This window comes from Mustela erminea, chromosome 5, assembly GCF_009829155.1.
Source record: "Mustela erminea isolate mMusErm1 chromosome 5, mMusErm1.Pri, whole genome shotgun sequence".
In the NCBI taxonomy this organism is placed as follows: domain Eukaryota; kingdom Metazoa; phylum Chordata; class Mammalia; order Carnivora; family Mustelidae; genus Mustela; species Mustela erminea.
Window position 1 is genome coordinate 41024910 of NC_045618.1, and position 12554 is coordinate 41037463.

General features: G+C 42.2%; 1 protein-coding gene across 1 annotated transcript in view; it reads left to right on the forward strand.

Moving 5' to 3' along the window:
• The window catches only part of FAM81A (family with sequence similarity 81 member A), a 78820-nt gene that overhangs the window by 38734 nt on the left and 27532 nt on the right, over positions 1 to 12554 (forward strand). Inside the window, exon 4 of the mRNA XM_032342704.1 lies at positions 4694 to 4812. Within this exon, the coding sequence (XP_032198595.1) occupies positions 4694 to 4812 (119 nt within the window). The remainder of the gene's footprint in view (positions 1 to 4693; positions 4813 to 12554) is intronic.

Sequence of the window (12554 nt, forward strand, 5' to 3'; positions counted from 1 at the left end):
AGATGCTTAAGAACCCCTGGTCTTGAGTATTACAATAAAGGTTTGAAGCATTACATATAAAAGATACTTTATATAAACTGTAACAAATAAGTGTTACTTCCTATGAAAAGGGAACACCAGCGCCTTTTTCATCAGTGGGAGAGTGTCAGAACCAGATTAGTCAGATATGAAGTTTTCTTACAAGAATGTGTTCAGATGACTAACGTTTTGTCATTCACAGGTATTGTAGCTGGTTTGCATTCTTCTTAATAGAGCTTTCTTCATTCAGAAAAAGCTGGAAACTATAGCAAGTAACAGGTCTAGCAGTTCCAAATTCCTTTCAGTGAAATATTCCGTATTACTGTTACTCTCATCTATACAGGCTCCAACTGGTTTCCAATAAGGAAGACACAAAGGCCTCCCATTGGTAATTTCTGCTTTTTACCAGGGAGTTTGAAAATCCGAAATGTATGTAAGTGCAGTTGTCTGCATACTTAAAAAAGAATAGTTGAGAAAAGGCAGCACAGAAACAACTTAGATACATCTGTGCCCAAGTCTCTATGTTGTGCTGTGCGCACCACAAGTGTGGCTACCCACTATCCCCACGCAGTGCTATTACAGTGTCATTGACTGTATTCCCAAGGCTGTGCCTTTTTATTTTCCTGACATCCTCATTCTGTACCTGGAAGCCTGTGCCTCCCGCTCCCCTTCACCCCCTTTTGCCCATCCCCCACCCCTCCCCTGTGGCAACCATCAGTTTGGTCTTTACTTATGGGTCTATTTCTGCTTTTTATTTGTTTGTTTGCTCATGTGCTTTGTTTTTCCACTGTGAGGACACAGTGAGAAGGAAAGCACACAGCCATCTGCAAGCCAAGGAAAGGACTCCCCACCCATCCCCCCGGAACAGACCAGATTTCCCAGTCTTAGAACTTCGAATAGATCTTTGTGGTGCATAGGCCACTCAGTCTGCAGCATTTTGTTCTTGTAGCCCCAGCTGACTAACACAGGACGCTTAGGAGATCTGGGTACAGCATAAAATTTCTCCCTCGAACTTAAATGTTTACAAAGCCAGTGGATGATTACTTTCATGAATTGAATTAGTTGCCCACAAGGCACAGTAGAAGAGATGCTGGAACATCAGAGTCAAATACAAAGAGAGAGAAACCATGAGGGGAAAGATAGAAGACCGGGGGACAGATCTAGGGCATGTGAATAATGGAGTTCCAGAAGGAGACAAAGAAACAGCTGGAGAAGAAACAATAGCTACGTAGGAGAATAATCTGAGACTACAGGTTGAAGATTTCACTGACTTCCAGGTAGAATTGAAATTAAAAAAAAAAAAAAAATCCACAATTAGCTACATCCTGGTAAAACTGAACTCCAAAATAGAAGAACAAAATCTTACAAGCTTCTGAGTATAAGGAGCTGAGAAATGTACAGAGGAGAAAGCACCAGACTGGTCAGCCTCTAAGTTCACTGGGAGGAAAGGCCTTGAAGTCAAGAATTCCATACCCTTTCAATTGATTCCCACCCTCCAGGCTGAGAGAAGGAAGGTTGTCAACTTGGCAGGAATTCAGTCTTCCTCCAAACGCCTGATCTGAGGAAAGTGTTAGGGAGTCTACACAGAGACCCTAAGGTAGGAGAAAATGAAAAGGAGAAGCACAGAGGTCGTCAGTGATCCACAAGACCTGTAGTATTTCATGTAAATGGATATTGAAGGAAGCCTGGGACTGGGTAACAGAAGCACTGAAAGAAAGAGAAAAAACTGTGGAAATAGAAGCGACATTTTACAAGGAAAATTCTAATTATAACCCAACTAGAAGTCCCGAGTTATTTTAGCAAAGCTGAGTTGGGGAAGAAAAGTAAAATCCTTCCCAATAGGCCATCTGGGTTGGAGGGTGAAGGAGGGTGGGCGTGAGGTGTGCTGAGAGTCTCGGGCGGAGGAGAGGGGGGCGGCGCAGGAGCGGAGCCGGGGTGGACACCTGTGGTTATGGACGTGGGGCAGGGGAGGGAGCCACTCGTGGAATAGCAATGGCCACGAGCATTCCCCAGTTCACAGCGGGAGGGAGGACGATGAGTGGTAACCTGATTAAGCTGGTCAAAATAAAGAGAAGGAGTGAGGAAGCAACAAGAAGCAACATAAATTGTCTATATACAGTGAGATGAAATGTTGAAGGAAAACACAAGCCAAGGGCAGTGTCATGATTGACAGCAGTCTGTGGAGCCAGAGTCCCCAGTTCAAATCCCAGTTCAGATCCTTACTGTCGGTGGCTTTGGGCAAGCTACTTAATATCTTAGAGATTTCACCTCCTGTGAAATGGGGGTAATAATGGTACCTGCTTCAGGGGGTACTATGTGAGGATTAAATGGGTGAACATACCTACAGCGTGCAGAATAGTGCCCGGCGTACAGTTAGACCAAGCAGGTGTTTGCCCTATTATTTACACAGCATAGTTGCAATGTTAATATTAGGCGAGAAGAAACAGCACTACATCAGAAGAGAAGGTGATCGTGTAATGGTCAGGCCACTTTGATCACAAATCTGAATGTGCCAAATAAGATGGCAGCTAAAGACATAAAATGAAAAGTGTTAAAAATGTAAGGAGAACTTGATGAAAATATTTTACAAGGGGAGAATTCATAAACCGTCTTTCACAGATGGAGAGATCTACCAAAAATAAATAAAATCTAGAGAGAGTGAGTAGTGGAATCAGCAAACTCAATCTAACAGACAATATTGAACCGTTTGTACGTTCAGTTTTTTTGCGTGCAACATTTAATAACATGTGCCACAAAGCAAATTCTAATATATTAAAAAATTAAATATATCACAGACCATATTTTTGATCCTCAGCCAGTAATGTAGAAATAAGTGAGAAAAATGACCAAAAGACTTAACTGCTTGACAATGAAAAAACACAACTCCAATCCTTAGATACCTCAATATCTTCAGATCAAAGAGGAATTCAGAGCTGAAAACCGAAAGAAGGAAAGCACTTCACACCCAACCCGAGGACACAGCAAATACTGTTCTAAGTCAAGTCTTCATTCTGAGGGAAGACATCATCTAAATAAAGGAACTCAATGCTCATCTTGGGAAATTTCTAGAAGAGCGAGTAGACCCAAAAGGAAGCAAGAAGAATGGAAAAATATGAAGCTGACATTCATCAAGTAGATGAACATGATTAAATGGTTGAAAGGGAAGAGATACAAGAAATCAAGAGCTTCTTTGCAAAGGGGAAGGAAGGTGGTGGCGGTGAGGGCGGCGTGAGGGGCGGAATAAAAGTGGAGAAGGGGAGACAGGAAGGAAGGCATGCATGAAAGAACAAGGAAATAGAAGAAATGTCGGATGTAACCTGTGCTTTTGTGAGGTCTCCTGTGACCTAGGACTCGGGTCCTCCAGTCTGTCCGTCTGTCTGTCTGTCGTGCTTCAGCCCAATCTCTTTCCTGTTCTGGGCGGGCAGCAAGGCAGCCTGTGTTGCAGTGTGGGTTCTGAAGCCTGGTTGCTGGGTCAGTGCTGGCTGGTCACTTGCCGTCCGTGGGACTTCGTAGCAGAGCAGCTGCTTGTACCTCGGTCCTGGCCTGTCACACGGGGCTCCCGAGAGCATGGATTTGCTTTGGCACATGGCACTGTGCAGGGCAGCACCAGGCTCCTCTTTCTGGTCCATGCTCAGTAAACAACAGGGTGACCTCCCCATCTGCATTGCCACCACTCCTTAGAGGCATTCCCAGCATGGATGTCCCACGAGGCTGTGCTTCCGCTGGGCCACCGGGTCTTCAAGCAGCTCTCCTTTCATTTAATGCTTATCTAAGAGACACCATTCTGCCTTTGCAGCACCAGTACTGTTCTCAGATAAGTACTAGAAGGAGATAAGCATTTGCTGTCTTTGGGGCACGCTGGGCATTGCAAGTGCTTCCTATGCATTAGCTCATGTAACGTTCACCGTGCTCTGAAGAGTACAATCACCATTACTATGAACCAATGAGGAAAAGGAAGCTAGAACTTCGCACACTTGCCCAGGATCGCCACACAGCAAGAGGAGCTGAATTTGAACTTTTGGTCTGACAACCCCTGCCCATCCCTGTCTCTGCTTGCTCTTCATTTATTGCTTCTTGGTAGATTAGGGAGTGTTCACTTAAAGCAATGACTATTGAAATACAGCCTGGGGTGGTAGAAACAGCTCTGAACTATAGAGCAAATGTCCAGGGTCTGACTGAGCTTTGCCCCATCCTGCAGCAGCAGGGGGGAGTTGGGGGGTGGTGGGCTCCACCAAGTCACCTGACATCCAAGTCTCAGGTTTTTTGTTTTTGTTTTTTTTAAAGATGTTATTTATTTCTTTGAGAGAGCAAGAGAGCACAAGCAAAAGGAGTGGCTGAAGGAGGGGGAGGTGCAGCAGGGAGCCTGATGCGGGGCTCAATTCCAGGACTCTGGGATCATGACTCGAGCCGAAGGTAGACGCTTAACCAACTGAGCCACCCAGGTGCCCCAAGTCTCAGGGTTTTTAGTAGCAGATGAAGTGACTGGGTCTGTGTGAGAGCTCTGAGGTCTCTCTCAGCCCCTGGTTCTCTGTACACACATATATCTCGTGGCTGTTAAAAAGAAGCCTCTTATGAATGGAGTTAAATGGTCTTATTTTTGCCAAAAATAGAAAATGCTTTTGTGGCAGCACGTACATCTCAGACAACCTTCTTGGTGGTTTTTTGTGTCGCTCAGGTACTGCAGGAGCAGATCCGGGCCCGGGACAACATCAGCTACGGAACGAATTCCGCCTTAAAGACCTTGGAGATGCGTCAGCTCTCGGGTTTGGGAGACCTGCGGGGAAGAGTGGCAAGGTAGGTGGTCAGGTGTGTGGGACTCTGTCTGTCAAAAGCTGTCTTACGTCCCCTCCATTTCACAAAGTATATATTCACAAAGCCCCGGAGCAAATTCTTCGCATTCTTCTAGTACTGCCCCTCCTTTGCCAGTATAATCTCAGGTAGAGCTTACACCTGATTATGAGCATGCCATGATTTCTTATGTTGCTGCAATTGGAGTTGTGTTTGGGGAAGGAAATGATGGGAGAGCGCAGCCGACCTGTGTAATTTGGCCTTCGAAATATTATATTTATTGACTTCAATAAGACAAAGTTGAGACTTCTATTTTGTGTGTCTCTTAAAATTTTCGTTTTCCTTGTAATTTATTTTTATTTTATTTTCTGAAAATATTGGTCTGCCACAGATTAGAAACTTAGAAAAAGAGATCTTTGACCTCAGATAGTATGCAAGAGGCTGTTCCACAACTGAAAGCGTGCTCTGTGGACCAGCAGCCCTGGAGTCACCCGAGAACTTGTTGGAAATGCAGGATCTCGAAAATATTCATGGGCCTCTTCTGCCCTCTGCTGCTGTTAAGCATCAAGTACAAGTCTACACGGGAGCTGTGGAGCCAATCAGCATTTCAAATCAGGCTGAGGTGAAAATGCAGGTGGTCTGTAAAGGGTTGGATGGAAAAAAGATCAGGACCCATAAGATCCAAAGCCTGTATGGAGTAGAGGAGGCGGTGTCGGGGGTATTTGTGCAGACAGCACGTGAAGAACCTTGAACGTGGGGCTTGTGTGTCTGGGTCTGGTGGGTGAACATCAGTCTCATAGCAGAGAACTGTGAATTGGATGTAGGCCTAGTTGTGTGGTTTTCTATTCTCATTTGAGTCAGCTCCAGTCTTCTTAGCATAACCCTTGGTGATGAACCCCACTGACCTCCTTATCTCTCTTACCCCTGGCACTGTACCTTTCAGCAGTGATCTGCTATTTGTTATTTCCTGACTGGACCATGCTCTCCTATCTGTGTATCTTTGCACATGCTGTTCTTGCACTCAGCATACCTTTCCCCTCTTTTTTCTAATGTCTAGTCAGCCTTTAAAGTTCAGCTCAAATATCACCTCCTTCAGGAAGTCTTCCGTGATTGCCCACTCTCCTGAGCTCCCCTAGCATTTTGTTCTATTGAATCTCTCTGTTTTCTTTACCGTCTTGGGGCGAGTACCACATCTTTTATTTTTGTAATGTGTATGCATAGAGCAGTCTCTGGAAAACAGTAGATAATTAATATTTGTTTGGATGAATCAGTAATCTAGAAAACCTCTGTAATAGGACTGAAAAACTTGAATCCTTTGTGTGGAGATTGGCTTAAAAGCAACCCCGTTCTGCAACACCTCCCAGAAGAGGAGTTAGAAGGGCTTCAGAGCTACAGAGCAGAGCAGGGATTTCTGGAAAACTCTTGAGGACCTGTGTGTGCACTTTAGCTGCAGATGAAGATTAAGTGGAGCAACATGTGGACGAGGCCTAGCACAGGGCGTGGCGTGGCGTGAACACATAACCTGCGGGAGCACTTATTATCACAAGGGCTGCAGCCATGAAAATAGACTCATGAAGCTGGTTCCAATTAAAAAATCGAGAGATGACCTTGAAATATTTTCAGGAATTTTACATTCTTCCTATGCAGTTTCTTACTAACTTCTCTACCCAGCAGGTTCCTTCTCTGTAATAAATACTTTATTTACTCTGAAACAATCATGAACATTTGTTATGAAAACCCCCTATTTTTCCTTTTTCTGTGGTTCTACTAGTCTTTCCCCTGGAATGCTAATGAGACTGTTTGTTGAAATCAGCCTCTGAGAAAGAAATTTGTTGGCGAAGTTTTGGCTTTCTTGCATTGAATTGGAAGAGTATAACTTTTTTTTTTTTTTTTTAAGATTTTTTTTGTTTATTTACTTGAGACAGAGAGTGAGAGAGCACAAGCAGTTTGGGGGGTGGGCAGTGGCAGAGGGAAAGGGAGAGGCATGTTCCCTACAAGCAGGGAGCCCGATGCGGGACTTGATTCCAGGACCCTGGGGCCATGACCTGAGCCAAAGGTGAAGTCTTAACTGACTGAACCACCTGGGCGCCCCTAAACTTTTTCTTTTTAAGATTTATTTATTCATTTGAGAGAGAGAGAAAGTGAGAGAAAGCACGGGTGAGCAAGGGGAGGGGAAGAGGGAGAGGGAGAGAGAATCTTAAGCAGACTCCGTGCTAAGTGCAGAGCCCCATGTAGGGCTCGGCACAGGGCTTTATCTCACGATTCTGAGAGCAGGACCAGAGCCAAAGCCAAGAGTCGGATGCTCAACTGACTCTCCCACCCAGACGCCTCAGGGATATGAACTTTTTAAGTGGTCGTCTTCAATTACTAGTCTGCTATCTTGTTTCAGGTTTTATTTTCCAGTGTTTGTGGATCCATGGGTGATGCCACACCATGATAGGAAGCAGGACCTGCAGCTTCCCCCATGCTTCTGTGTGGAGGGGAGAGACACCCTTACCCCACTAAGAGTGGAACCCTCTGAACAGGACTTTCTCAGAGGGTTTCCCGTTCCCTCCTGAAGTGGAGCTAAGGGAGTTCAGCATTCACATTCCCACTGGAGCAGCTGGTCTGTTACTTGGCCTGTGGAATCATTTTTTCTAGTGCTCAGTGGCCACTTACACTTTCCCATACAAGGTCTGTTTTCCTGGCATCAGAGCCTTAGAGGAGAAGTGGCTGCACACAGAGGCAGATACCCAAGTTCCCTCAAGGTAAGCAAGTCCAGGTGCACAGGAAAAAATAAATTGGGCATCATCAGATTAAAAATCTTAGGCTCTTATAAATAATGCTGCCACCAACATTCATATACAAGTTTCTGTGTGGCCATATGTTTTCATTTCTTTTGGCTATATATACCTAAGAGTGTAATTGTTGTATAATGTGGTGACTCTATATTTAACCTTTTTAAAAAAAGATTTTATTTATTTATTTGAGAAAGAGATGAGAGAGGGCATAAGCTGGGGGGTGGGGAGGATGGAGAAGAAGACTCCCCACCCAGCAGAGAGACTGACATGGTGCTCGATCCCAGGACCCAGGTATCATGACCTGAGCCGAAGGCAGACCATCTACTGAGCCACGCAGGCGCACCTGTATTTAACTTTTTGAGGAACAGAACAGTCAGACTGTTTTCCAAAATTGGCTGCACCATTTTATGGTGTCAGCAGCCCTATGTGGGGGCTCTGATCTCTCCGCTTCCTCACCAACACTTGTCTGTCTCTGATTAGAGCCAACCTCATGGGTGGGAATGTGGTTTTGATTTGCATTTCCCTAGTGACTAATGGTGCTGAACATCATTCAGCATGTTTATCGGTCATTTGCAAGTCTTCCTTGGAGAACTGTTTTTGGAAGATCCTTTGCCCATTTTTAAGTGGATTAATTGTCTTCTTATTATTGAGCAGTAGGAGTTCTTTATTCTAGATTCGGTTCCCTTACCAGATATCTGAGCTGAAGAAGTTTTACCCCTTTCCGAGGGCTTTCTTTTCACTTTCTTGATTGGGTCCATTTGGTCCTTTAAAAAAATTACTTCTGTCTCTTTGTTGATACTCTCTATTTGATGAGACATTATCATTATAGCTCCCTTTACTTCTTAAAGCATGTTTTCTCTATTTCTTTGATCATCCTGCATTTATTATGGCTGCCTTGAAGTCTGTGTCTATTAAATCTGACACCTGTTTCCTCTCACCTGGCAGTTTCTTTTCCTGCTTTTATTCTGTGTTTAGTTCACATTTTCTGGTGTTTTTGTGTGTCTCATAATTTTTTATTGAAGACTGGGCTTTTTAGGTATTCTGGCACAGCAATCCTGAATACTGACAGCCCTTACCCCCATTTGCTTTTGTTGTTGTTGATTTGTTTAGTGACTTGGCTGGGTTATTCTAGTGATGTCTGTTTCCCCTGGAATATGAAGGGTCTGGTGCTCAGTCACCTTGTGAGGACAGTGGTTTTAGCAAGACTCTCTTTGACTCTTTCCCTGATCGATCGATTATTTATTTATTTATTTATTTTTTCTCCCCTGATCTTTTATTAAGCTGGTGGCCTCTGCAGATATCACACTAGATCTTAGGCTCCATTAATTGCTGGTAAATTGTTCTACTGTTTGTTTGTGTTTAAAGATTTTCTTATTTATCTTCTTACTGAAGATCTTCCCTGGTGGTCTAGTGGTTAGGATTTGGCGCGCTCATATCTTCTTACTGAGGTGGGGGAGAGAGAACGAGCAGAAGGGGCACAGGTAGAGGGAGAGAGACTCTTAAGCAGACTCTACGCTGAGTGTAGAGCCTGATTCAGGACTCGGTCTCACAACCCTGATCATGACCTGAGCTGAAACCAAGAGTCGGACACTTAACCGACTGTGCCACCCAGGTGCCTCTCTACTGTTTTTGACAATGCCCTGTGATAGAAATTGCTCTATGCTCTGATTCAATTAAATTATTGCCTGCCTTTAAGGGCTTAGCTGTGTATATATATAGGAATTATTATATATATAGGTAATTATAATATGGAATGTGAACAACTTAATGTTTTAAATGTCACTGCCTTTGGTGCACTATGCCACCATGTCACAAACTATAAGAAACATTCTGCTTAAGCACGTTGCCTGGTCAGTCTGTTGCTAGACCTCTAGGACTCTTGGGCTTCTGACCATGTCCCCATCATTGATCTGATTACCAGATGAAAAGTTACTCTGCCACACAATGGCCACAATTGAGAACTGCACCTGGGAGACAGCTACATCTAAAGACCTGAAAAGGGAAATTTTGTAATGAAAACATTATTGGCTCATCTATAATATAAACTTGGGATAAAATAGGGCAAGGGCAACTCGTCAGTTTCATTGTGAATTCTTGTTTAACAAAAGCTGCTGAGGCATGCACACAGTTATATTTAGAACCCTGAGGCTGTTTTTTATGAGTGTTTTTTGGGAAAAGACAGAAATTATGCTTTTAATTCAATATTAGCCAAGATAACTATATAGTTTCCCCCTTTTGTAGTATTTATCTATTTATTTATTTTGAAATAATTTGAAACCTACAGAAAATTTGCAAGATTCACAAGTGTTAACATTTTGTTTCATTTACTCTATTATTCTTTCATATGTAAGTTTTTTTTCCTGAAATATTTGAGAGCAAGGATAACTTTGTTTTTAACCTAAGAAAACCAGAGTTGATTCCATTGTGCGTGTTTTCTGCTGGCAGGCTTTGGTATCATACCCTGCATACTCCCCCACGATCGGTTTTGTCCCCTTACTTATAAAAGTATAGAAGCGACAGGGCGCCTGGGTGGCTCAGTGGGTTAAGCCTCTGCCTTCAGATCAGGTCATGAGCCCAGGGTCCTAGGATCGAGCCCCGCATCAGGCTCTCTGCTCAACAGGGAGCCTGCTTCCCCCTCTCTCTCTGCCTGCCTCTCTGCCTACTTGTGATCTCTGTCTGTCAAATAAATAAATAAAATCTTAAAAAAAAAAGTGAAATGTGCTGGTAATAAACAGTCAGAAACACTATGAAATCTATAACATAAACATGAAAGCTCACTAGCCCTTTTCTCTGTTGTACTCCTTACAGGTCACTAATGTTAGCAGCTTGCTGTCTGTCCTTTCAGACTTTTCTCATACATAGTTACAAGATAATAACTTATCATCATAGTAGTATGATTTGCGCATAACAATTACTTAACAGTGTGATTTTAATTTTACAAAGTGATATATTATGATGATGATGCAACTTCTGTGCTCCTATATAGCAATATATTGTGGGCTTTCTTCCAGTATACACATAGATCTAACATACTGCTTCCTTGGATATGGCGTGTTGTGCTACATGGGGGTACCATAATTTAATCTATGTAACTACTGCTTGGTGTTAATAGAAATTTGTGTTGTAGTATTTGTGTTTCCAAGTGAGAAATAGTATTGAAGCCAAGCTATAGCTCGTGAAAATTAGTGAGCCATGAGCATCGGGATAATTTCAAGGCCTTTCTAAATAACTTTTCAAACTTAGTCTGTCCCTCGAACAGCTTTGCAGAGATAATAAAACTGGTCTGATGTAGCAATACCTGACAGTTTCTAACCAGAAAGCTGTTTCTGGATTGGAAAATAAAGCCTTTCTATAATATCTTTTTTTATTTCGTGGTATGTTTAAACCTCGGATAACCCCAAATAAGATTTAAATAATACATGATAAAAAATTAAGAAATCAAAAAAAAAAAAAAAGAACTATATTAGGTATTGTTTTTAATCATCATTTGTGAAATGGAGATGATTTGTGAAGATGAAATGAAGTAGTATGTATCAAGGATCTTGCACAGTTTGTGGTTTATAGTAAATATCTTTATGTTCATTCATTCAGTAATATTTATTGAGCCTCTCCTACATGCAAAGCAATGTACTGGGCACTAGGGTTTTTGTGATGAAAAGGGCAGATATTGTCCCTCTTGCTTGCAGTTTATATTCTGTCTAGTAGGGGAGGCAGACATCAAACTTACTGTAAAACAATGATTTAATTTTACTTATGATTTGAATAATTTATTTTTAGTTATTTGGAGTTTTCTATAGAAATGTCATCTATAAATAATGACAATTTTATTTTTTGTTTTTTTATCCTTGTATCCTTCGTTTCTTTTTCCTGTCATTTTGCAATGGCTAAACCCTCCAACACAGTGTTAAGTTGTGATTGGGGGCATCTTTCTCTTGGTTTTTACTTTAATGGAATTCTTCTATGTTTCTCCATTTGGAATGGTAATTGCTCTAGTTTTTTGTCCTTTTCAGTTTTAAAGTTTACTTATTTATTTTAAAGAGAGAGAGAATGCACAAGCAGTTGGGAGGGGCAGAGGGAGAGGGAGAGAGGGAATCCCATGCAGGCTCCATGCTTAGGCTTAATAATGCTCCACACTGAGTGTGGAGCCTGACCTGGGGCTGGATCCCAGGGCCCTGATATCAGGAATCAAGCTGAAACCAAGAGTTGCTCACTCGACTGACTGAGCCAGCCAGGTGCCCTTGCTCTAGTATTTTCTTTTTCTTTTTCCTTAAACATAGATTTATCAGATTAAGTTTTTCTACATGCCTAATTCATTAAGAATCTATGAATTTGTATTGGGTTTTCTCAAGTGTTTTTTGCATCTGTCCAAGTCAGATATTCTTCTCTTTCAATCTGTCAATGTGTACTTAAGGTGGGAAGATATATTAATATACGATTGACATATATATGTACTTAAGTATGTGTATATAATTAATTGTCTTTTTAAAAAATTCCACTTAATTTTAATTCCAGTTAAATTTCAGTAGTTAACACACAGTGTTATGTTAGTCTCAGGTGTACAATACAGTGATTCAGCAATTCCATACATCACCTGGTGCTCATCACAAGGACCCTCTGTCATCCCCATCACCTATTTCACACCCTTCCCCCACCTCCCTTCTGGTAACCTCTATGGTTCAAAATCTGTTTCATGGCTTGTAGTTAATTTTCTTAATAGGAAAACAAGGGAATGATGACACAAGATTCAAAATGCTTACTTTCCTGGGTGCAGTTATTAAAAATAATTAACTGAATAAAGTGAGCCAGGCATGGACCAATAATGAGACTATATTATGAAACAAAAGTTGGAGTTCCAAAATAATAACTATCATAAAAAGTTTTAATTACAAGAAGTTCAGCGAAAGATGTAAGTGGGGCCTTCCCAAAGTGTGTAATTGGTGTGTGCCTGATCTCTGGGGGCTCTGGGAA